The following is a 26,757-nucleotide window of genomic DNA, read 5'->3' as shown; positions in this document are numbered from 1 at the left end:
CATGCACATAGAACCAACCTGAAAAAAATAAGTGACCACAAACAGAAATGCTGAAAAAGAGTTGCTTACCTGTAACAGGTGTTCTCCTAGGACAGCAGGATGTTAGTCCTCAGACATGGGTGACATCATCGGATGGAGCCCGGCACTGAACTTTGATCTCAGATTCTAGAGCTTTCAGCATGCCCTACTGAGCATGTGCAGCTGTAGTCATCACACTGCCCCCTAGGGAGAGTCCTTCAGTCCATGATATAGAAACCAACTCCTAGGGGAGGCGGGAGGTTTTCATGAGGACCAACATCCTGCTGTCCTAGGAGAACACCTGTTACCGGTGGGCAACTCTGCTTTCTCCTAGGACAAGCAGGATGGTAGTCCTCACACATGGGTGAATACCAAGCTATAGGCTGTCTGAGCAGGACAAAGTGATAAACTACACAGTGCTGGAACACTACCTCTGTCCTTTGCCTGTGAGGCAGCTGTCCCACCAGGCTGGAGAAAAATTGGGTTCTACAAAGAATGCCAAGAAAAAGAAATCCCCATGTATAGAAGGGAAGCCTGAAGCAGTCATCTGGTTGCAGAGCCAGCAACCCTGGACATCGTACAATGCCCCCAGGCAAAGAATACAAACTTCACGTGGATCAGTCAGAGATGTGCTCCGCAGGCACTAGAGACAGACGGAAACTGGAGGAAGCCATTCTTCGGGCTGGCTAGTGGTCTGTGCAAGGCAGACACTAACTCCAAATTCCCCAGAACCAACCGCAAAGAAAAGATTCTAATTAAAAAAGTGGCTCGTAACTTAGGAATCCTATTGGACATACATTTATCACTAACTCAACATATCTCCAAAACTGTTAAAAACTCATTCTTTAAGTTACATGTATTGAAATGGCTGCGGCCGTTACTATTTGTCTGACTTTCAAACTGTGCTCCAATCCCTAATTTTCTCTGGTTTAGACTACTGTAATGGTCTATATTTAGGTCTACCTGACTCTTCGATTAAACCCCTGCAACTGATTCAGAACGCAGCAGCCCGTATATTAACCGGTACACCAATGAAGCAACATATCTACCCTATCTTATATAAGTTACACTGGTTACCAAATAAAATACAGAATTAAATATATCATTAATACATGCTCTCCTAAACAACCAGGATTCCATATGGTTGTGCACCTCCTTGCACCTCTATAAACCAACAAGAAACCTTACATCCATCAGTAAGAACCTGCTTGAAGTTCCCACAGTACGACTAGCCAGATTGAACATAACGAGAGAAAGGGCTTTTTCTGTAGCAGGTCCCATATTATGGACCTCTTCCAAATGCCTTGAGACAAATCTCCAATAGCAAAGAATTCAAAAAGTCATTAAAAACATCTCTCTTCAAAGAAGCATTTGCAGTTACAGACCATTAAAAAAATCCTGCCAACTAGTGAAGGCCTATATGTTTGTAAATCCCTCTTTTAGGTTTTTTGTTTCTTCGTTTTCTCTGATCTTGATTTTTGTAAAGCATAGTAGGGAGTGTTTTTAGTTCTATGATATATCAAGATGCTAGAGAAGTATAGGGATTTAAACACGTAAACTGTATTTTTCTCCAACCTTTATTATGTTTCTTTTGATTTTTAGTCATTTATTTTATGTTTATGCAGAGATTTAAGTTGTGAAATCTATGCAATTTTTATTTTATCTTACTATATTTTATTTTTAACCACTTTTGTAAACCGTTTTGGTCAATTATATATTGTTAAGACGGGATAGAAATATTTTAAATAAATAAATAAAACTAAACTACTTACCGCACTGCCCTAACTAAATGAGGGGGGAAAAAAAAATCACAAAAAAGCCAAAGAGAACTCTGAAAAACAGAGCACAGCTCCACAAGTCACGAGACAACAGCACCGCGGGAAAAAAAGACTCAAGGGGGACCCTGCATGGCCATGCGGATAATGGCATGCTGAGCATGCTCAGTGTGCCAGTCAAAGTTTTAGAAACTTTTACATAAGTTTTCCGTGCCGGGCTCCATCTAATGTCACCTGCGTGAAGACTACCATCCTGTTTGTCCTAGGAGAAAGAGGGTAATCTATTAATGTTTTTAGATCTGCATACCATGGTCTTCATGGCCAATCTGGAGCTACTAGAACCACCAACACTCCCTCTTTCTATTTTCTTTAACACCTGCGCTATTAGTGGCCAAGACAGGAAAACAGAAGCCCATATCCTTTCCAACTCTACTGCAGAGCATCTATCTCTTTGCTCCCTACCTCTCTGCCCCGACTATAGAACCTTCTTACCATTCTTTTCTGCCCGGCTATTAGATCTGATGTAGCCCCCATCTTTGCACTATTTGAAGGTAAGACTCCTGACAACTCTCATTCACCAGGGTCTTTCACGTTCCAACTGAGATAATCCGTTTGAACATTCACCTGTTCTGCTATATGCAGAACCAACAACTGCAGATTCCTCTTGGTCCAAGCAAAAAAAATCTGTTGCTTTCAAAATGCCCCGACTCCTTGATCCACCTGAGAGGAAAGGATCACCTTTCTGGAGGCTAGAAAGAATCAGTAAGTACTGTTTGGAGAAATTTTTAAAACTTCAAAGTATTGGGGGGGGAAGTAAACTATTGGGGTATATTATTTAGTGTGTTTGTGTGTTTTGTTTTAAATAGGTAGTCAGAAAGTCAGGCAATAAACAGAAGTTTGTGTGTTTGTATTTCCCAACTCTCCCACCCCTAACTCATCCTTTAATTTATAAAACAGGTGTCACTTTCACATTTAAACAAAAAAAAAAAGCAGCCTTTTAACTTAAACTCCAATTCCCACACCTTAGAGTTTAATCATTCCCTTGTATGTAACTCCCAGATATAGCAAATGTTGCTTACCTGATGTAACAGGTGTTCTCACAGGACAGCAGGATGTTAGTCCTCACAAATGGGTGACATCGAGGATGGAGCCCACCACGGAAAACTTCTGTCAAAGTTTAAACAGAACTTTGACTGGCCCCTACTGGGCATGCCCAGCAAGGCACTGACCCTGCAGCCAGCAGGGGTCTCCCTCCAGTCTGATTTTCAAAGCTACAGGCAGTGCCTAAAAAGTAAAAACAAAACGAACCCAACACCGCAGGGTGGCGGGCGGGTTTCGTGAGGACTAACATCCTGCTGTCCTGTGAGAACACCTGTTACATCAGGTAAGCAACATTTGCTTTCTCACAGGACAAGCAGGATGGTTGTCCTCACAAATGGGTGAGTACCGAGCTGAGGATGTCCCGACTTGCACCAAATGCACCCAATGACGTGCAACAGGCACAACAACTGGGGTGGAATTTGGTAAGGGCATCCGCACCCTACCAGGAAGGTGGAAGGGTGTTGGTACATCATGTTGGAAAAAGGTTACGCAAGACAGATTGGCCGAAGATGGAGTCCTGTCTTCCAGCTTTGTCCAAGCAATAGTGGGCTGCAAAGGTATGGAGAGAACTCCAGGTTGCAGCTTTACAGATGTCAGGAAGCGGCACCGATCGAAGGTGTGCCACCGAAGTCGCCATGGCCCTCACAGAGTGTGCTTTTACACGGTCTTGAAAAGGAATGCCAGCTTGCTGATAGCAAAAAGAAATGCAGTCCGCCAACCAGGAGGAAAGAGCCTGCTTACCCACAGGTTGTCCTAACTTGTTAGGATGGAAAGAGACAAACAATTGAGTGCTCTTCCTGTAAGTAACTGTACGGTCTAGATAAAATGCTAGAGCTCGTTTACAGTCTAGGGTATGCAGAGTCTGTTCCCCGGAGTTGGAGTGGGGCCTGGGAAAAAAGATAGGTAGTATGATGGATTGATTAATATGAAACTCAGAAACTACCTTAGGTAAAAATTTAGGGTGAGTGCGGAGTACCGCCCGGTCCTGCAGGAGCTTAGTGTAAGGCGGATAGGTAACTAGGGCCTGTAACTCACTAACCCTGCGAGCTGAAGTGATAGCCAAAAGGAATAACACTTTCCATGTGAGATACTTTAGGTCACAGGAGTGCAGAGGTTCGAAAGGTGGTTTCATTAGACGACCAAGAACCAGATTAAGGTCCCAAGATGGGGCCGGAGGACGTAAGGGTGGCTTCAGATGGAGCAAGCCTTTAAGAAAACGTGTTACCAGGGGTTGTACTGAAATAGGGACACCCTGTACACCGTTATGGAAGGCAGCTACCGCACTGACATGCATCCTAATGGAAGAGGTTTTAAGACCGGATTCTGATAGATGCCATAAATAGTCCAAGAACTTAGAGATTGGACAGGAAAGGGGATCAAGGGACTGAGACGTGCACCATGATGTGTACCTTTTCCATTTATATGAATAGGATCTTCTGGTGGAGGGCTTTCGTGAAGCTATCAGGACACGAGAAACCGAATCCGAAAGGTTAAATGGCTGAAGGACTAACCTTTCAACATCCATGCCATCAGGGACAAGGCTTGGAGGTTGGGATGGAGGAGGCATCCGTCGTTTTGAGTGAGCAGATGCGGATCCGTTCCCAGAGGGATGTGCCTGCGGATGGAGAGATCCTGAAGTATGGGAAACCACACTTGGCGTGGCCAGTGGGGTGCTATAAGGATCATGGTTCCTCCGTCCTGGCGAAGCTTCACGAGAGTCCTTGACAGAAGAGGAAGTGGAGGGAATGCATAGAGCAGACCGGTCGTCCACTTGAGGGAGAAGGCATCCCTCGGCCGAGAGTGCTGGCTCCAAATGAGAGAGCAGTAAGTGTCCACTTTGTGGTTCTGTGGAGAAGCAAAGAGGTCTATGTGGGGATAACCCCACTTGTGAAACAGAGAGGTCGCTATCAGAGGATCGAGAGACCACTCGTGTGGTTGGAAGACATGGCTTAGTTGGTCTGCCAACACATTGTCTACTCCCGGCAGGTAAGTGGCCCTGAGGTACATGGAGTGGGAGAGGGCTTCTGCCCAAATCTGCGCAGCTTCCTGACACAGAAGGAAGGAGCCTGTGCCTCCCTGTTTGTTTATGTACCACATGGCCACTTGGTTGTCTGTCTGGATTAAGATTATCTGATTCGATAGATGATCTTGGAAAGTTTTGAGCGCGTAGCGGATTGCTCGAAGTTCCAAGAAATTTATCTGGTGTTCGGCTTCCTCTGGGGACCATAACCCTTGGGTTTGGAAATCGTTCACATGGGCTCCCCAACCGATGTGGGAAGCGTCGGTGGTTAGGGTTACTTGTGGATCTGGTAGGAGAAAAGGCAATCCCTGAAGGAGGTTGACTTGAGTCGTCCACCAGGTTAAAGACAGGCGTAGCGCTTGTGTAACTGTGACTATGGAGGACAGAGGCTGAAGAGCTTGAATCCATTGGTGTCGCAGAGTCCATTGGGTAACTCTCATGGCTAGGCGGGTCATGGGAGTGACTTGAACCGAGGATGCCATGTGTCCTAGAAGGATGAGGAATTGGCGAGCTGTGGTAGTGTTCTGAGACTGGAGCTGGCGAGCTAGGGACATGAGAGTTTGGACCCTTTGAAGCGGAAGGTAGGCCTTTGCCTGTAAGGTGTCCAAGTCTGCCCCAATGAAGGATAAGGTTTGAGATGGGACTAAGCAAGATTTCTCGTAATTGACAAGAAACCCTAAGGAAAGGAGTGTCTGAATTGTCAAATTTAGGGAGGATTGAGCCATCTGAGGGGTGGAGGCCCTGACTAGCCAATCGTCCAGGTAGGGGTAGACGTGGATACCTTCCTTCCTGAGGAATGCTGCTACTACGACGAGACATTTGGTAAAGACTCGTGGAGCAGACGCCAGACCGAAAGGTAGGACCCGGTATTGATAATGGTTGCGGCCTACCAGAAAACGCAGATACTTGCAATGGGATTGTGTTATCCGCAATGTGGGTATAAGCGTCTTTGAGGTCGAGAGAGCACAGCCAATCCCCCCCTTTGCAACAGAGGGAGCAAGGAGCCCAGGGTTACCATCTTGAACTTTTCTTTTTGAAGGTACTTGTTGAGGGCCCGAAGGTCCAAAATGGGACGTAGCCCTCCTGACTTCTTTGGTATTAGGAAATATCTGGAGTAGAATCCCTTGCCTCGTTGAGAGGGAGGGACAGGTTCTATAGCATTTGATTGCAAAAGAAGGGATACTTCCTGTTGTAATTGAGTCAAATGGCTGGATAGACTCCATGCTTGAAGAGGGCGGGGAGTCTTCCGGAAGAGTTATGAAGTTGAGGTGGGTAACCCTGTGCGAATAATTGCCAACACCCACTGATCTGAGGTAATCTGTATCCAACGCTGTAAAAAGTGGTACAGGCGACTCCCACAGGAATGTCGGGAAGCGGGATGTGGCATGTGCTCCGTACCGGGAAGTCAAAGGCCCGCCGCAGGCCCAGGGGGCGGGGCTACAGCAGGTCTTTGTTTCCTAGGCTGTCCGTGGCTGAGGTCTGCTGGAGGATCGAGCCGGACGAGGCCTAGCCGACGGAGGATAGTAACGACGTGGCCGAAAGAAAGACTTTTTAGAGTCCTTCTTAGGTGGTGGTTGGAGGATACCTCAGATGGAACAGACGAAAGTTGCTTCAAACGTCTCGTGGTGATCCTTCAATTCTGCCACAATTTGTTGAATCTGTTCTCCAAACAGATTGTCCCCTAAGCAGGGTAAATCGGCTAGACTATCCTGGACCTCTGGGCGAAGGTTTGGATACTTCAACCAAGCCCAATTTCTGGCTGAGGATGGCAGTAGCTGAGACTTTGTGGAAGCATCGAAGATATCGTAGGCCGTTCTGATCTCGTGCTTCCCAGCCTCAAATCCTTTGTGAAGAAGGGCTTGAAGCTGTGGCTGGTATTGGTCCGGTAACGTGTCAGCATAGTCCTGCATCTGCTTAAGGATGGCTCTGTTGTATTGAGTCATGTAAAGTTGGTATGAAGCTATGTGAGATATCACATAGCCCCATGATATACTTTCCGTCCCACACTATCCAGGAATTTATTGTCCTTGACAGGGGGGAGTGGAAGAGTGTGGTTTTAGGCGCTTGGCCTTCTTTTGCGCAGACTCAACTACAACAGAGCGATGATCCAGTTGAGGCTTCTGAAATCCTGTGCTGGACTGGACGAGGTATGTGGAGTCAGCTTTCTTATTAACTGGTGACACAGATGAAGGAGATTCCCAGTTTTTCTTTAAAAGATCCAGAAATACCTGGTGAATGGGGATGGAAGCGATGATTTTTGGGGCATCCAAAAATTGGAGCAGTTCCATCATTTGGTGCCTGTCATCGGTCTCAGATTGCAACTGAAAAGGTACAATTTCTGACATCTCCTTTACAAAATTAATAAAGGAGAGATCCTCAGGAGGAGGAGATCGTTTTCTACTCTCTGTAGGAGATGGTGGGGATGGCAAATCTGTATCAGAAGATGTATCATCACCCCAGGTATCATACGGGTCAGGTGGGGCTTGCAGCCCTGAAGGACCTGGTTGAGGATCCAAAGGCATCGATGGAAATCTGGATGGAATCGGTGCTGCAAGCGGAACTGGGAACGGCATAGAGGGCTTCGGGGCCGCCGATGGAATCGGTGCCGGTCTTGGAAGCGATGGAGCCGAGGGATAAATCGGTGGAGAGGTATGCGAAGGCACCGATGGGACTACCCCGGACGGGGGAATCAGAAATGGTGTTTCTCCTGCTGATGAAAATCCTGCTGGAGACGATGATGTAGTCGGTGCTACTGGAATCACCGATGGAAGGGCCTGCATGAGTGCCTCCATGCGATGCAGTAGCGGTGCCAGCGCTTCCACTAGAGGCTCGGTGGTCGGTTCCCTCCTCTGTGGCGGAGTCGGTGCAGGAATCTGTGGCGGAGTCGGTGCAGGAATCGGTGCCGGTGGAGGCTGGAACCTTTGCATCGCTTTCTCGATGGCCTCCTGGACCAGCCGGTCCAGTTCTGCCCGGAGACCAGGGGTAAGGATACCCGGCTCGACGGGAGAGGGAGGCTGAGGCAGAGCCGGAGGGACCACCGTAACCGGTGGGATCACGGCTCCCACACCCCGAGAGGGTGAGGGTTTCCTCGATGCCTGCGAACGAGACGTGGACGGTGCCAGGTCTGACCGAGGCTTTTTAGTCGGTGGCTCGGCTTGTTCAGAGGTCGATGACTGTGGATCCTCGACGGGCCGAGACTTGTGCCGATGGCGATGCTTGTCCTTCCGATCACCTCGCCCATCCGGGGAGGGGACAGGAGTCGACAGCCGAGAAGTCATCGGTGGCGGACGGTCACCGGAGGGTTGACGGTGGTGGTGCAACTTCGACGGTGCCGGTTCCGATGACGTGGATGCTATTGATGGTGTTGGGGTGGGTGCATGGAAGAGGAGCCCCATCTTCTCCATCCTGGCTTTACGACCCTTAGGTGTCATTAGGGCACATTTAGTGCAAGTCAGGACATCATGCTCACTTCCCAAACACAAAACACAGACCCTATGGGGGTCTGTGATTGACATAGTCCGGGTGCAATCCGGACAACGACGGAACCCCGTTGCCATGGCCTAGGGCCAAATTTAGCCGCGGGATCGGTAAGTGCCAACAGGCCTCGAGGGCCAAAATCGACGGCAGTCGATGAAAAACGGCAAAAAACTTACCGGATTCCGCGAAGGTGACAAAAATTTGTCGAAGGGAGACCCCTGAGGGGCAAATTTTCTTCGGAAAGAAAAAAAACCGAATTCCTGTCAGGAACGTGTAAAAGAGCTCCTTTCACCGCGTGGCAGCTGCTGCGCGGAAAAAAGAAGACTAGAGGGGAGACCCCTGCTGGCTGCAGGGTCAGTGCCTTGCTGGGCATGCCCAGTAGGGGCCAGTCAAAGTTCTGTTTAAACTTTGACAGAAGTATTCCGTGGTGGGCTCCATCCTCGATGTCACCCATTTGTGAGGACAACCATCCTGCTTGTCCTGTGAGAAATAGTGAATACACAAATACATTTAAAAGACCCTAATCATATGCAATCCTACACCTATAGCAACCTAAAACTTAACTAGGAACTGAACAAATTTAAGATGAAGCCAGCAGTCCAGCAGCAAGAGGGGGACCTCCCAGTCTTTTACATTGAGTGACACATGTAAGATGGGCGAGAAGGGTTAGGTCAGCAGTAATAGATGGTCAGTCTATTAGGAATCTAGACAGCTGGGTGGCTGGTGGGCGTGAGGATCCACCTGGTAACATGCCTACCTGGTGCAAAGGTGGCAGACATCACACATCACCTAGATAGGATTTTAAACAGTGTTGGGGAGGAGCTGGCTGTCGTGGTACATGTGGGCACCAACATAATAGGAAAATGTGGGAGGAAAATTCTGGAAGCCAAATTTAGGCTCTTAGGTAGAAAGCTGAAATCCTGAACCTCCAGGGTAGCATTCTCTGAAATGCTCCCTGTTCCACGCGCAGGTCACCAGAGGCAAGCAGAGCTCTGGAGTCTCGAAGCGTGGATGAGACGATGGTGCAAAGAAGAGGGATTCAGTTTTGTAAGGAACTGGGGAACCTTTTGGGTAAGAGGGAGTCTTTCCTGAAGGGATGGGCACCACCTTGTCCAGGGTGGAACCAGGCTGCTGGCACTAACCTTTAAAAAGGAGATTGTTCTAGTTTAAAAGCTGCTCTAAGGGGAAAGCAGACAGTCGCTCGGCAATGAATGGTTCGGAGGGAGGTATCTTCAAAGGATACTAATGAAGCATTAGAGTTCTGGCATCCCAACAGAGGTTTCCAATAATAAGAAAAGTAGTCCAAGTTCCTATAATTAAAAACTCACCTGAGCTAAAAGATTCCAATTTATCCCTGTCAACTGAAAAGCAGAATGTAAATACAAACAAAAAACACTCACTTTGAAATGTTTGTATGCTAATGCCAGAGGTCTAAGTAGTAAAATGAGAGAATTAGAGTATAGCAGTGAATGACAGACTTAATTGGCATCTCAGAGACATGGTGGAAAGGATAACCAATGGGATATTGCTATACCAGGGTACAAATTATATTGCAATGACAGAGGAGCATCTTGGTGTACTTTATGTCCGGAATGGCACAGAGTCCAACAGGATAAAGATCCTGCATGAGAATGTACAATCAAATCTTTATGGGTACAAATCCCTTGTGTGTTGGGGAAGACAATAGTGATAGGAGTATAACTACCGTCCACCTAGTCAAGATGAGACAGTGAAATGCTAAGAAATTAGGGAAGCTAACCAAACTGGTAATACAGTAATTGAAATCTCCCATCACCCCAGTATTTACTGGGTAAGTGAAACATCAGGGCATACTAGAGAGATAAAGTTCCTAGATGGAATAATTTATGGAGCTACTGGTTCAGGAACAGAGAGAGGGAGCAATTTTAGATCTAATTCTCAATGGAGTGCAGGATTTGATGAGATAGGTAACAGTGGTGGGGCTGCTTGGCAAAAGCAATCATATCATCAAATTTGAATTAATGATTGGAAGGGGGATAGTATGTAAATCCATGGCTCTAGCACTAAATTTTCAAAAGGGAAACTTTGACAAAATGAGAAAAATAGTTAGAAAAAACTGATAGGGGCAGCTACAAAGGTAAACAGTGTGCAACAGGCATGGACATTGTTAAAAGTATCCTCCTATAAGCACAGACCAGATATATTCCATGCATTAAGGTGGAAGGAAGGCAAAATGATTACTGGCATGGTTAAAAGGTGAGGTAAAAGAGGCTATTTTAGCCAAAAGATCTTCATTCAAAAATTGGAAGAAGGATCCAACAGAAGAAAATAGGATAATGCATAAGCACTGGCAAGTTAAATGTAAGACGTTGATAAGACAGGCTAAGAGAGAATTTGAAAAGAAGTTGGCCATAAAGGCAAAAACTCCCAGTAAAAACTTTTAAAAAATATATCCGAAGCAGAAAGCCTGTGAGGGAGTCAGTTGGACTGTTAGATGATAGCGTGGCACTTAGAGAAGATAAGGCCATCGCAGAAAGATTAAATGATTTCTTTGCTTTGGTGTTTACTGAAGAGGATGTTGAGGAAATACCCATACTGGAGAAGGATTTCATGGGTAACGATTCAGATGGACTGAACCAAATCACGGCGAACCTAGAAGATGTGGTAGGCCTGATTGACAAACTAAAGAGTAGTAAATCACCTGGACTGGATGGTATACACCCCAGGGTTCTGAAGGAACTCAAAAATGAAATTTCAGACCTATTAGTAAAAATTTGTAACCTATCATTAAAATCATCCATTGTACCTGAAGACTGGAGGGTGGCTAATGTAACCCCAATATTTAAAAAGGACTCCAGGGGATTCAAGATGGCCATGTAGTGCAAATGCTTGAAGCAGCATATCCGGATTTTCATTGAGAACTTTATCTTTGACAGAATATGCTGCATACACGGGTTGATAAAGTAAGGCCGCGCTAGAAAGAGTGCGGCAGTGCCGGGCGCACCCTCGTTTGCCCCACGCACTGTTCTGATCACATACCGCTCGATACGCTATTTAAATTGCTTGCAAATGCAAGTCGCGTATGCAAAGCGTTAGGCGAAGCATTAGGCCCGCGCAACCATTTTACTGTATAGGCGCTTAATACAGCGCCTATACAGTATCCTGGGTGCGCTGGTATCTGTCATTTCAAATGACATTTGAAATGACAGGCACCAGAAGTGGATCCCAACTTTAACCCAGGAAAACCTAAAAACCGAAAATCCCCTCCTCCCGAAGCGGCTCGACATGTGCCAACTTACCTTTTGTTGCTTTTCAGCCCCTTCCCTTCTCTGCCGCCCTCCGGAGGGGGCAGCCGGCGGCGAAAGCGGCTCACAGCGGTCCCCCCCTCGCAGGTCCCGGTTCTCCTGGCTCGGCAACAGCAGTACAACAGCTAGGGCTCCATCCACCCAAATCCTTCCTTCCTTCCTGGCTCGGACAAATTGTGAAGCGGCTTGCAGCGTTCCTCCCCCCACCCGCGCAGGTCCCGGTTCTCCTGGCTCGGCGTGAGGTGAGAGCCCACTGTTCTGTGCCCTCTCCGGCACGAGCGGAGTGAAGCGTTCTTTCGTTGGCCGGAGCGCCCGATTTGGGCACTCCGGCCAATGAAAGCACATAGATGGGCGCGCGTGACGTCACGGCGTGCCACTGGAGCCACTCCGGACCCCGCCCAGACCGGACCGATGGACATGCATGTCTTGCGAGGAGGGCTGAGATCGGCAGAGGAGCCACTGGGGGGAGGAACTATGGCGGAAGGGCTGAGTTTCTCCCCGGGCTCAGACATCTCGCTATCGCCGATTGTAAGAGAACCGCCGGTGAACCCAGCGTCGAATAGGGACCCGGATGCTGAGGAGGTCACCAGTCTTGCTGGAGAAGCAAGCAAGGCCTACCAGGGAACCAGTGTTCGGAAGAAACCCGTGACAGAGCCGTTATGTGATCAGCTGGCAAGGACGCCGACAACACAACTCGAGGAGAAGTAGAAATGGACAGACAGGAAATATCTCCTAAGAGTAAGATATTACTTACTTTTCAAATGCCCAAACCTGCTCAATTAACAATGGAGTCTTTGTGGGGAGCTCTAGAGGAGCTGGGGCAATTTCTTTCTGGACAAATTAACCAGTATGTGTTGGAATCACAGCAACAAGAAAAACGCATTCAAGTGATTGAAAACTCTGTGCAATCTGTCTAACCAATTTGTGGAGAATAAGAACACCCTTGAAGCAAATAAGAACTTGCAAGAAGCTATTATGAAAGCCAATATGTATTTGAATGCGAAAGTGGAAAATCTAGAAAATATTGTTAAAGGGAAAAATTTGAGATTCATAAACTTTCCCCAACTACCTTTTGTATCTCCCAAAGATATGTATAAACGCAATCTTAAAGAAATTTTGAAAATCCCAGAAGAAAATATACCTCCGGTAACCAGGGTGTTTTATATACCTACTAGTGGTACCCCCGCCACGCGTTGCAGTGGCAGAGTCAGGTTCTTTTCCCTCCCTCCCCCCTTGCTCATTTACCTCAGTCACTCATCCTCCTCCCCCCCTTGGTCACTCCCCCCCCCCCCTTCCCTCCCCTGTCCCCACTCCAACTCTCTCCCCTCACACTCACCTCCCCCCTCATTCTCCCTCCCCCCGCCTACTGCCTACCCTTCAGATCAGAAAACTTTTGTCTTTCTATTTCTATGGGAACCCCCACCCTAAAAAAAACCAACCCCCAATCCCAACCCTTTAAATCAAATAACCCCCCACCCTCCTTGATCTGGAAAGAAATAAGACGATTGAGGTAATCAAATTTGCAGATGATACAAAATTATTCAGAATAGTTAAATCACAAGCGGAGTGTGATAAATTGCAGGAAGACCTTCTGAGACTGGAGAATTGGGCATCCAAATGGCAGATTAAATTTAATGTGCATAAGTGCAAGGTGATGCATATAGGGAAAAATAACCCATGCTATAGTTACACAATGTTAGGTTTCATATTAGGAGCTACCACCCAAGAAAGATCTAGGCGTCATAGTGGATAACATTGAAATCATCGGCTCAGTGTGCTGCGGCAGTCAAAAAAGCAAACAATGTTGGGAATTATTAGAAAGGGAATGGTGAATAAAATGGAAAATGTCATAATGCCTCTGTATCGCTCCATGGAGAGACCACACCTTGAATACTGTATACAATTCTGATCGCCGCATCTCAAAAAAGATATAATTGCGATGGAGAAGGTACAGAGAACGGCAACCAAAATGATAAAGGGAATGGAACAGCTCCCCAATGAGAAAAGACTAATGAGGTTAGGACTATTCAGCTTGGAGAAGAGATGGTTGAGGGGGGATAAGGTAGAGGGTTTAAAGTCATGAGAGGTCTAGAACGGGTAAATGTGAATTGGTTATTTACTCTTCCGGATAATAAAAGGACTAGGGGGCGCTCCATGAAGTTAGCATGTGGCACATTTAAAACTAATCAGAGAAAGTTCTTTTTCACTCAACGCACAATTAAACTCTGGAATTTGTTGCCAGAGGATGTGGTTAGTGCAGTTAGTGTAGCTGTGTTTAAAAAAGGATTGGATAAGTTCTTGGAGGAGAAGTCCATCACCTGCTGTTATTTAAGTTGACTTAGAAAATAGCCACTGCTATTACTAGCAACAGTAACATGGAACAAACTTCGTTTTTGGGTACTTGCCAGGTTCTTATGGCCTGGATTGGCCACTGTTGGAAACAGGATGCTGGGCTTGATGGACCCTTGGTCTGACCCAGTATGGCATGTTCTTATGTTCTTCTGTCTCACAAATCAACTTTTTTTTTTTTTTTGAAGGGGTAAAACATGTAGACAAAGGTGAACTGGTAGATATGGTCTATTTGGATTTTCAGAAGGCATTCGACAAAGTCCCGCATGAGAGGCTTCTAAGAAAACTAAGTCATGAGATAGGAGGTGATGCCCTTTTGTGGATTGCAAGTTTGTTAAAAGACAGGAAACAGTAGGATTAAATGGTCAGTTTTCACAGTGGAAAAAGGTAAACAGTCGAGTGCCTCAAGGATCTGTACTTGGACCGGTGCTTTTTAAATATATTTATAAATGATCTGGAAAGGGGTACAATAAGTGAGGTGATCAAACTTGCAGATGACAAAATTATGCAGAATATTTAAATCTCAAGTGGACTGTGATGAATCGAAGGAGGACCTTGCGAGACTGGAAGACCAGGCACCCAAATATCAGATGAAATTTAAATTGGACAAGTGCAAGGTGATTCATATAGGAAAAAAATATCCTTTCCTGAAGTTACACAATGTTAGATACCACCAAGGAAAGATCCAGGTGTTATAGTGGATAATATGTTGAAATAGTCAGCCTAGTGTGCTGTGGTAATAAAAATATGAATCGATTTCTCACTAAATAATGGACTATGGAAAACAATATGCTTGTTTTTTCAGCAACCATCATCTAGCACAGGGTCCGAGATATTAACCTGGTACCCCTCAAGAGCTGAAAAGCTTCTTTGTGCTGTGGTTGCTTTTGGAAATATATAAACAAAGTCCCAAATAAACTGATAAAGTACTTAACTCAATGTTGGTAGAGATGAAACTTCTCTGGAATGAATGCCGCCGAGTTGCGGTTCCCTTTCAAGTCTTCCTTATGCTTGCTTGTTAAATCACCTGTATTGATGCCATGTTGAAAGATTCCTTTCAGGTCTTCCTTTTCATATGCGGTAATAAATTGCCCGTACTGACACAGTATTTGAAGGTCTCTTTCAGGTCTTCCTTCTCATGCTCGCTGTAGAGTCGCCTGACTCTGCAGGGTTTCGGAGAAATCTCCTTCAGGGGTCCAGCCAGCTCGTTTGTGAGAATGAATTTATAAATGTGCCATATCTGTGTTTTTACAGCATTATGACCCGCGGCTTATCCCTGTATGGTAAATAAGTTTGAGACTTTAAAAACATAGTCCATAGTCCCATTTCAAAGGCGCAAACGTACTGGAAATGATGGGAACGTCAAAACAGCTTGATGTGTGGGAGCCCTGATCAACCAATCATCGAGAGAGTTAGACATGGACACCTTGTGTTCTGAAGAATACTGCTACTACGAGGTGAAGACTCGTGGAGCAGAGGGAAGGCCAAATGGTAGTACTCAATATTGGTAGTGCTTTGGGCCTATGAGAAATCGCAGAAATCTGATGAGACTGAGTTATTGCAATATGTGTGTAAGTGTCCTGGAGGTCTAGAGAGCAAAGCCAGTCTCCCCTTTGTAGAAGGGGGAGGAGGGAACCCAAGGTCATCATCTTAAACTTTTCTCTTTGGAGTAACTTGTTTAAGGCCCGAAGATCTAGTATCGGGCGTACACCACCTGGCTTTTATGGGATTAGAAAATACAGAGAGTAGAATCAGAGGGCCTGTTGGAAGTAGGGCACTGGTTCTATTGCCTGGACTGGAGGAGGGAAATCTCCTGTTCCAGGAGTGGTGAATGGTCTGATGTTCACCATGTCAGTGAAGGTGGGGAGTCCGGTGGAATGGCAAGAAAGTTGAGATGATAACCTTGAGTTATTATGGTGAGCACCCACTGGTCTGTGGTGACAGTGCCAGATGTGGCTGAAGTGGCACAATCGGCCTCCCACTGGTACATGGTTTAGTGGAGTCTGAATGCTGCTCTCTAGGAAAAAGTCAAAAACCAGATGCTGGACCTGGTTGAGGAGTTGTTTGCGGCTTTTGCCTGCGAGGTTGCCTGAACTGGCCTTTCTGATAAGGCTTAGTAGAGCGACCTTTGGACGGAGGAGGATAAGATTTCCTTTGGCAGTAAAAGGATTTCTTGGGCTCCTTTCTGAATGTTTGCTTAGCAGGATATTCAGAAGATAGCAAGGAGAGTTGGCGAAGAGTCTCATGGTGATCCTTGAGTTGCGCTACTGTCTTGTGTATTTGCTCACCAAAAAGATTCTCCAGTGCAGGGCAAATCAGAGTGTCTATCCTGGACCTCAGGCCGTAGGTCAGACTTTAGCCAGGCCCATCGCCTTACAGAAATGGCTGTTGCTGAGACCCTGGAAGTGGTGTCAAAATCATAGGCAGATCTTCTCATGCTTGCCCGCTTCTAAACCCTTTTGAGCTAGGGCATATAATTGGTCTTGAGACTGTTGAGGTAGGGACTCAGCAAAGACCTGTATTTGTTTAAAGAGGACCCTGTTGTACTGGGTCATATAAAGTTGATAAGAGGCGATGCAGGATATAAGCATAGCCACTTGAAAGATATGACTACCTATAGCATCTAGGAATTTTTGTTCCTTTCCTGGAGGATAGGAAGAATGAGGCTTGGCTCTTCGGGCTTTCTTTTGGGCTGACTCAACCACCACTGAAATGTTGGTTCAATTAGGACTTCTGGAAACCAGGAGTTGACTGGATTAGGTATGGAGTGTCCGCTTTCCAATTGACTGGTGCCACAGAACCAGGATGTTCCCAATTCCTTTTGAGAAGATCCAGGAGGACATCATGGATGGGAATAGATGTTAGTTCTTTAGGAGCATCTAAAAATTGAAGAAGCTCCATCATCTGATGACTATCATCTTGTTCTGTCTGAAGTTGAAAAGGAACCACTTCCTTCACAAAATTAATGAAGGACAAGTCCTCTGGCAAAGAACGCTTCCTGCTTTCAGCAGGAGAGGGGGGCGATGGCAAGTCATCGGTATCCTGGGATGAATCGTCAGTCCAGGTATCGTAGGGATCATCTCCAGCACCCCAGGGTCCTTGGAGGGATGAAAAATTGGTATACCTGAAGGTCTCAGGCGAGGCACCGAAGGCATCGATGGACGGGATGGTGGCACTGAAGGAAACAAAGACGCAATCGGTGAAACAAATGATCTAGGCATCGGAAGCACTCCCGATGGCGGAAGGAACAGTGTTTCTCCTTCGTTTGCCGATGAAAGGAATCTGAGAGTAAGGCACCGGGTCCATTGGAATCGTTGGATCCCTCGGAGGAAAAGCAGCAATCAGCGCTTCCATTCTTGTGAGTAACGGTGCTAGTGCTACTGGAATGGGATCAGCTACCGGTTCAGGCATCGGTACCGGTATCGGTGTCAATGGAACCTTGAAGCCTTGCATCTTCCTCCAGTATCGGGACCTGGAGCATGGAGTCCCGATGCCGGAGGAGGCGGAGGCATAGCCGGAGGGACCACCGTTGGCGGTGGAATCGCGGCTCCTATCACCGGTCCCGGTGAAGGTTGCCTTAGTGACCCTGAACCACATAGGGACGGTGCCTTTTCTGGACGGGCTTTCTTCGATGGCAGTTCAGACTATGACAACATCAAGGCCTTGCCTGTATCGACGATCTGAGACCTGCGATGTCTATGCTCTTCTCGAATGTCACCTCTGTCCTTTTCATGAGGGGGAACAGAGGGTGTCGATGGCCGTGGAGTCGATGCTGGTCGGACTCTGGCTGGTGCGACGCAGACTGTCAGTTCAGACGACGTCGATGCTATGGACGGCGTTGGGGTTTTTGAGTGAAAGAATTCCATTTTCTCCATTCTAGCCTTGCAACCTTTAGGTGTCATAAGGGTACATTTGGTGCAAGTAAGGACATCATGCTCGCTACCCAGACACATTACACATACCCGGTGAGGGTCAGTAATGGACACTGTATGGGTGCAGTCCGGGCATCGACGGAACCCAGATGCCATGGCCTGTGAAAAAATTTAGCTGCAGTGCGGTCGACAGCCAGTAGGCCGTGAAGGCCAAACTCAACAGGAATCGTGTAAAAAACTTACCGGATCACCGCAGACGTAAAAATGAAAGCGGGGACCCCTGTGGGGTAGAAAGTTGTATAGTAATTCCGTGAGGAAAATTCCTGTCAGGAATCTCTGTGGAGCTCCTTAAGCTGCGTGGCTACTGCTGCGAGGAAAAAAGAAGACTGAAGGGGGACCCCTGCTGGTTGCAGGTTTAGTGCCATCCGTGGCATGCCCAGTAGGTGCCAGTCAAAGTTCTAGAAACTTTGACAAAAGTGTTCCGTGATTGGGCTCCATCCTGTGATGTCACCCATATGAGAGGACTACCATCCTGCTTAACCTGTGAGAATGCATGTTCCTGTATACAAATACATTAGTATAAAACATTATTTAACAGTTGCAACATTTAGCCCATAACTAAAAGGACCAAAATTTCTAACAATAACCTACTCTAATGGTCCACAGTGTTAGGTGTAGGATTTTAATCCTTGTATGGGAATAGATGATCCACTATGTCTAAAGTCACTGGCCCTAATTTATGTGCTTTTAGTTAGCTAACAGGGTCAGTGTAAACTGGTTTTACTCCCCACAAGTACATAGACACTCTGCTTATACCATTACCTGACATTCTGTGTGGGATTCCACCTTTCCGATGGCAGCTCTCCACTCTGTGGATCATCGACAGGTGGGTGAAGAATTGAGATGCACACGTCTCCATTCTACAAAACAGATCCATGTTAAAAGCTATTAATTGTCGAGTTGATGTTTAAAAGCCCTCAATAATACAGTTCAGAAAAGCAAAGAAAAATGTACCAATGGCAAATGTTTTTAGAAGGTAGCATTTTCAGAAATTCATACAACTTGATCATATGAGAGCTGTGAAAAGTTTCCCAACCTTGTTATCATTGGACTTAGAAACATTTTGATCCCAAGCCAATTACTACTAGTTCTCGCTTGAGTGAGGTTTCCCTGGGTCAAAATGAACTAAGCAAACAATTCTAAAGCTAAGAATGAGTTGTGTGAATCCATGAAAACACTCAAGAACAATTTCAGGAAAGTGATTTTCTTTTCCAATGGATTCAGATAGTAATAAGCTGAAAAGGATTTTTTTTTTTCACTTTTAGACTGTCTTTCCATTTTTTTTTTTAAGCTCAAGGCCGTGGAGCGCACTGTTAGCCCAGGTTTGGACGTGCGTTTTCGACGCACTATTACCCCTTACTGAATAAGGGGTAAAGCTAGTGCGTCAAACACATGCAAATGCATGTTGATGGCCCTATTAGTTATTCCCGCATGACACAGAAAGTAAAATGTGCAGCCAAGCCGCACATTTTACTTTCAGAAATTAGCGCCTACCTAAAGGTAGGCGTTTATTTCGGCCGGCACCAGGGAAGTGTACAGAAAAGCAGAAAAAACTGCTTTTCTGTACACCCGACTTAATATCATAGCGATATTAAAAAAGTTAAAAATCGGCCTGCGGGTCGGAAGACAAACGCTCAATTTTGCCGGTGTCCATTTTCCGAACCCGTGGCTGTCAGCGGGTTTGAGAACAGACGCCGGCAAAATTTGAGCGTCGGCTGTCAAACCCGCTGACAGCCTCCTTTTACCGCGGGCCCCTAATTTTCATAGGCCACCCTCCTGAATCGTGCGCCCAAGAGAGTAGCCTGTGTGCTCGCCTGCTCTTCCGCGCGTTTTTCTGTATCAGCCTGTAAGTGGGTACCCGAGGCAATGGGAGAATCACTTACCCAAGATCACAAGAACCAGCAGGGGAAGAAGCTGAATCTGAGCCCTGATTCCCTGGTTTACAGCCCTTTGCTCTAACCATGCCAAAGGTCAAAAAGCTTCAAGGGAGATATTCTGAAACAGGTTTGATATACAGGAGCTCAGTTTCCAGTAAAATTGTACAAGCTGCACTACCGTTCAGAGGGATGTAGTTCAATGCAGACTCAGGCCTTCCTTTCCCAGAGTCATCTCACAATGGCAGCATTTAGTGACTGGATTTAGAGCCCATGACTGCAGGGTTCCAGATGAAATCCTAGTGCATGAACTCTGGCCAAAGACTTAACGCAGTGTAAGTTAGGCAGGGAGAACTTCCCAGGTGGTTGTAAATGAGTACTCCTTTTGCTGGATCTTGGCCCTGCTTCCAGCTGAGCTAAAGGAAACTGCTGGGCAGACACTCACTCTGGACAGTGACCCTTGTTAAAGACAATTGCAACTTTGTTTCATCAAGTGCCTGCACGGCTCCTTTGAAACCTTGTATCCTGAATTACAAAGATTTGCCTTATAACTGCATGAAGATAGTCGTTGATCTCTTGTTCTGTCCCCTCCTGATGCAGCCAGTGCGAAACACGGCTGTGTTGGGGGACCAATAGTTCAATGACAACTCTTTTGCCACTGTATTTATCTACAAGATGTCTGCCTGATAACTATATTGAGAGAATAAAGTCTTCTACCACATTATGGTCTTTGTGCCTGTTGATGATTCACCCATTTTGACACTCCTATATTTGTTCAAAAATAAATTATACAAGCTTCTGTGGGGCATTAAGCAGCAAGTTTAGTCGCGTATGAAATATTTTTTGCACAGCTCTGTAAATGCTCTGGCAGAAAATGGGGAAGTTTCCTGAATTCAAAAGATGCATAAAGTTCACAGTCCTTGGGAGGGATGGATTCCTACCATACAAAAGCTCATGGTACAATAGTCCCATCAGAACTCAGGTCCTTGGAAACCCAAAAGAGAAAGACTGGCAGCTATATATTAAAGGCCATGTATGTCATTAGGTAGTTTGCAAGAATTTCCCTTCTAAAACAGTTTGTATGTATGAGGCCAAGCCAGATTGTATGAAAATCTCAACAGTACTGGGCCTGCCCAAGCAAAAAGCATGAACCATAAGGTTAAATCCTGACTTCATTGTCGCTTGTCTAAAATGAATGAAAAATGTTGGCATTCTGAAGTATTACAGAAGATTACTTGCAAGATCAAAGCATTATTGCTGCTCCATCATGGCTCAGATACAGGTCACACTGGACAACTGCACTGAATTTCTTTATGTATAAATATAACATAAAAGCAATTATGAGTTCTAACACCTCTAGAGTATATAAGCTTCAAATTGAGGACTGCCATTAAAGTAACGTGCCATACTGAAATATTAGCTAGTTTATACCTTGGTGTGTTGGCTTTGTTAGAATAGAAGAACATAAGAAGTTGCCCTACTGGGTCAGACCAAGGGTCCATCAAGCCCAGCATCCCATTTCCAACAGTGGCCAATCTAGGTTACAAGTACCTGGTAAGTACCCAACAAGTACCCAAATACTAAGTGGATCCAATGCTACTGGTGCCGGTAACAGCAGTGGCTATTCCCTAAGTCAACTTGATAAACAGCAGTTAATGGACTTCTCCAAGACTTTTTCAAAACCTTTTTTAAACCCAGCTATACTAACTGCAGTAAACACATCCTCTGGCAACAAATTCCAGAGCTTACTTGTGCATTCAGTGAAAAAGAATTTTCTCCAATTTGTTTTAAATGTGCTACTTGTTAACTTCATGGAGTATTCCCTAGTCCCGTTATCTGAAAGAGTAAATTGATTCTCATTTATCAGTTCTAGACCTCATGATTTTGTAGACCTATCATATCCCCCTCCCTCAGCAGTCTTCTCCAAGCTGAACAACCCTAATCTCTTTAGCCTTTCCTCATATGGGAGCCATTCCACCCCCTTTATCATTTTGGTCCCCCTTCTCTGTAGTGCAACTATCTTTTTGAGATGCGGTGACCAAAATTACACACAGTACTCAAGTTGTGGTCTCACATTGGAGCGATACAGAAGAATTGACTTTTTCTGTTTTATTCACCAATCCCTTCCTAATTCCTAACATTGTTTTTTTGACTGCTGCAGCACATTGAGCCAACATTTTCAATGTATCAACTATGACGCCTAGATCTTTTTCCTGGGTAGTAGCTCCTACTTTTGGAATCTAACATAAGAAATTGCCATGCTGGGTCAGACCAAGGGTCTAGCAAGCCCAGCATCCTGTTTCCAACAGAGGCCAAACCAGGCCACAAGAACCTGGCAATTACCCAAACACTAAGAAGATCCCATACTACTGATGCAATTAATAGCAGTGGCTATTCCCTACGTAAGCTTGATTAATAGCAGTTAAGTTCTTGGAGGAAAGTCCATTATCAAACTTTTTTTGAATGCAGCTACACTAATTGCACTAACCACATCCTCTGGCAACAAATTCCAGAGATTTATTATGTGTTGAGTGAAAAAGAATGTAGTATAACTACAGCATGGGATATTTTTCCCTACATGCATCTCCTTGCACTTGTCCACATTAAATTTTATCAGCAATTTGGATACCCAATCTTCCACAGTCTTGCAAGGTCCTCCTGCAATTTATCACAATCTGCTTGTGATTTAACTACTCTGAATAATTTTGTATTGGCAAATCTGATTATATATTGTAAAAAGCACCAGTCCAAGTACAGATCCCTGAGGCACTCCACTGTTTACCCTTTTCCACCGAGTAATTTTACCATTTATTCCTACTCTGTTTCCTGTCTTTTAACCAGTTTGTAATCCATGAAAGGACATTGCTTCCTATCCCATGACTATATACCTTTGTCTCCCATGGTTTCTCCAGGTCTGCTACTCTAGCTTCCAGAGATCAGGCTCGTTCTGAGGGCTTGGAGCTGTTTGCACCTAGTGCACATATGCAACCTCTCATGGGTTCTAGTGGTCTGAGGAGAGCCCCTTGAAGGGACTCTAGAATCTCTCTACTTATAAACAAGTCTGCAGCTGGGATACTCTAATCCAGATCCAGCAAGTTAAAACCTCCCACCTATCATCCCTAACTTTTATCAAATAGCACTGTTGCAGACAAGTTTATTGCAAGGTTTATTAGTGTCCTAACAAATATTTGGTCTGAAGACCAACTAGACATACCAGGTTTCTCACCCAATGTAAATATTGGACAATTTTTCTTTTGTTTTCAAATTGAAATGAAACAAAAGCTGATTAATTATTGTAGAGCGGAGACTCAAAAACCATTGTACTCTGACTAGGAGTAAGACCTCTGAGGTATTTATTTTTATATACTGACATTCGAACTACTATATCACATCGGTTTACAAAAAATAAACAAAGTTGCTTACAAAAGGCATCTTAACAGAGTTTCTTATGATAGAACATAAAGAGAGCTAAGCTGGAAGTAGAGTTAGAGGTAGAATCATTTGGCATAACAAACATTGACTATTAATCTTAGGGAGAAAGGAAGATAACACGTTAACTTCATCATTATAAACAGGAGTTGATCAAAACAGGTCTAGTCGCGTGATATAGACTTCGTCCGGGTGGTCAGTTGTTGGGCAAAGAGAAGTGTAGCATTTCTTAACAGAATGCATTATGGGAGAATGGCAGATTTAGTATGGGGTATGGTGATTGTTGTAGGCCTGGTTATGTTCACCTGAATGCTTTTCGAAAAAGCCACATCTTTAGTTTTTTCTTAAAAGTTTGTATCAGGGGTTCCATCCTTAGCTCAGTTGTAAGTTGTTCCATAAGATGGGTCCCACCAAAGATAGTGCATGCTCCCAGACTGAGTTCAGGTGTGCTGAATTTGGGGAGGGGATTGGAAGATATCCAATGTTTGAGGAAAGTAAGCTCCTTTGTGGCATCTGAAAGTGTAAAGTAGCATTGAACCAGTCTATATTCTCATTGTAGAGTATTTTATGGATGAGGGTCAGGGCTTTGTATTGGATTCGGTATAGGATCGGTAGGCAATGTAACTCCTTAAGTATTGGGGTTAAAGGGGGGGCCATCAACCCTAGAAGAATTGACCATGCAGGCTCACAACAACTTGAAGGGGAGGGATGATATTGGGGGCTTGGAGACAGTTTTATGTCCTGGACACTCTTCAGGGATTTCCTGGGCATTAGGGTAACCCGCATCAAAAAACAGTTACTCTAGTCCTACTGGCCACACACTATTAATGTTTTCTTAATCAATATTATTTAAGAAGCATACAGAAACATTTAAGTCATACAACGCAAAGAAAGATTTAAATTCTTCAAATTAATTGGAAAGTTATTAAACCAAAAGTTGAATTCTAAGGTTAAGTTAGTGAAACAGGCATGCAAAAGGAGATCACAAGTGAAAGCTCCACTTATAGCATGTTTTCAACCACCCTAAAAATATTCCATAATTTAAGGTCAGAGGTCCAAAAAAATATAAAAGCCCAGGATGTAACTAAGAACAGAATACTAACATGAGCAAACGTGTGCCATAGGTGGGCTGTAAAAACAGAGGCCAAAAAACCAAGACAAAATTGAGTGACATGCATCACTCAAAAACACTGCAGATAGAATCCAGTGAAATGGCTACCAGATGACATAAGGCATTTTACAATTACAGAAATACTATTTTTAGAGCTCAAAACCAAACTCCAGACCACAGCTCAGAATAAGATGTTTGCATTCTGATTACCTAAGCAGTGGATAAGGAGAATTACTAGGCATGAAAAAAGCCAAGACTTAACTTAATCCTAAACTTTCTATAAATGATTAAAGGAAAAAACAAAGTTGTTACTTATGAAATATTTTCTGAAGACAGTTCAGTCACACCAGTGGGTCATGTAGTCACACTTGACAGACTGAACCGCTGAAGGTCTTAAGTACACGTGTACAGATGTTTCTATGCTTCCATGGCCCATTACTTCTCTCAGTTCTGATATTGCAGCTTTGACTGGGGGGAGAATCCCTCCATGAAGGAGAAAGGGAGGTCTGTGAGACTCCAGAACTGGTGTCTTTTGGAGAACACCTGGTCAAACTTTGTTTTCTCTGAAGACAAGCAAGTGGAATTCCCTAGCTTTAGATTGCCTTAAACAAAAATGGGAAGCTATACCAAGACAGGTGTATCTTCTTGGGCAGGAAGAAAAAATGTTTGGCAAAAACCCTTTATTTTTCACACACACCAATATTATTATTTTACACATTTTAGAGTAAGCAAAGCTGACATTGGTGCACTGTACTTTATCGGCCCCTATGTTAACTATGCACGTGCCACAAATTTTGAAAAACATAGGAATAAGATGACAAATTTTATGAGACCCCTCTAGTCTGTCCATTTTCCCCTTCAGCTGGAATACCATAGACCTTATTTGGGGAAACAGGTGTGGTAAACCTAAAGGATTCAACTATTAAATTATCAGGTAAATAGTATTTTCTCATTTCTTAGCATCGCAACATTGAATCCAGAGCCAGTGGAATGTACCCAAGCTACTCCTGAATAGGGCAGGAGGCTGCCCGCGGTCCAGTCAAAACCACTCGTGCAAAGGCTGTGTCCTCCCAAGCCTGCATATCCAGTCGATAATACCTGGAAAAAGTGTGTAAGGAGGACCATGTTACAGCTCGGCAAATGTCATCAGGAGATAATCTAACCTCCATCTATGACACTGCCAGAGCCCTAGTGGAATGAACCCTAACCGGACTAGGCAACATATGCTCAGCATCCACATAGGCAGTCGTGACTACCTCAATCCAGCAAGCTATTGTAGCCAGTGAAGCCGGGTCACCTTGTTTATCTCCACTGTTGAGGAAAAACAGGTAGTCTTCCTGAGAGATTTAGAAGCTTCCAGATACCTCACGATGTGTCTCAACATCCAAGGACCACAACAGGCAAAATTCCTCCACATCTATCTGGAGACAGCCCATAAAGTTCATGTTTTACTGTGAACCGATGCGATGTGCAAACGGACATCGGTATATAAGAGACATTAAATAAATAAATAAATTACCCTCAATTGCCTCAGGTACAAACTTAGATTGTAAGCCCTGTGGGGATAGGGAAATACCTATAGTACCTGAAAGTAATCCAACTTTGAAGTGCTGAAAAAAGTGCAAAAAGCAGAATATAAATCTAAACACCTTGGGAGGGGAGCAGAGTGATGTAAGTAGCAGTGGTTATGGGTTTTGGCTTCCCTATGTGAGAGATTCAGATTGTATGCTCTAACAGTTTATAAACCCCTGCCACTATCTTAGTGTGTGGTTTCTAAATTAGATTTTTCAGAGTTACCCTTTGTAGGGATAGCCTATCTGTGCTGTCCCCACTTCTGATTGTTTTTGCTGGAAAAAGGCCTGGTGTTCTGTGGACAGAGACCTGGATAAATAATTTGAGAAGGACTGCCTTACCCTTAATTTTGTCCAGGTTATGGAGACCTTAATTTGTAAGGAGTAAGTTTTTTCTATCCTTCTTGCCGGTTTGGTTTCCCTATTTGGATACACATTTTCCTTATTTTCACGGAGTGTCCTAGGACCCAGGGACTCAGATTTTATCATCTAAAGGAAGAGGTAGCTTTCACCTAGAAAGGTCCTGAACAGCAGTTGGTCAAGGAGGAATGGATTCACATCCATAACCTGAAAGGAGTTTATGGAATATTATTCAAGAGTATTCTAACTACTAACCCAGGTGAGACATTTGGGAGGCAGTAAGATATGCCAACTGTACTGCCAGGAGAAGGGAGAATGAGAAATTACTACTCGATAATTTCCTTTTCTTTAGGACAGACAGATGAATCCAGACCAGTGGGTTATGCACCTCTACCAGCAGATGATTTGGAGCAAAGCTAATGTCACAGTACATATACCCTTGCAGTGACATCAACC

General features: G+C 44.9%; 1 protein-coding gene across 1 annotated transcript in view; it reads right to left on the bottom strand.

Annotated features, from left to right (window-relative positions):
- Nucleotides 1-26,757, bottom strand: part of LOC115078299 (ubiquitin-conjugating enzyme E2 R2-like) — a 213,075-nt gene that overhangs the window by 34,931 nt on the left and 151,387 nt on the right. Inside the window, 1 exon segment of the mRNA XM_029581162.1 lies at nucleotides 18,719-18,816. Coding sequence (XP_029437022.1) covers nucleotides 18,719-18,816 — 98 coding nt within the window.

Source organism: Rhinatrema bivittatum, chromosome 1, assembly GCF_901001135.1.
Source record: "Rhinatrema bivittatum chromosome 1, aRhiBiv1.1, whole genome shotgun sequence".
In the NCBI taxonomy this organism is placed as follows: domain Eukaryota; kingdom Metazoa; phylum Chordata; class Amphibia; order Gymnophiona; family Rhinatrematidae; genus Rhinatrema; species Rhinatrema bivittatum.
The sequence above is the reverse complement of the archived record's forward strand: the minus strand, read 5'-3'. Positions and strand labels throughout refer to the sequence as shown.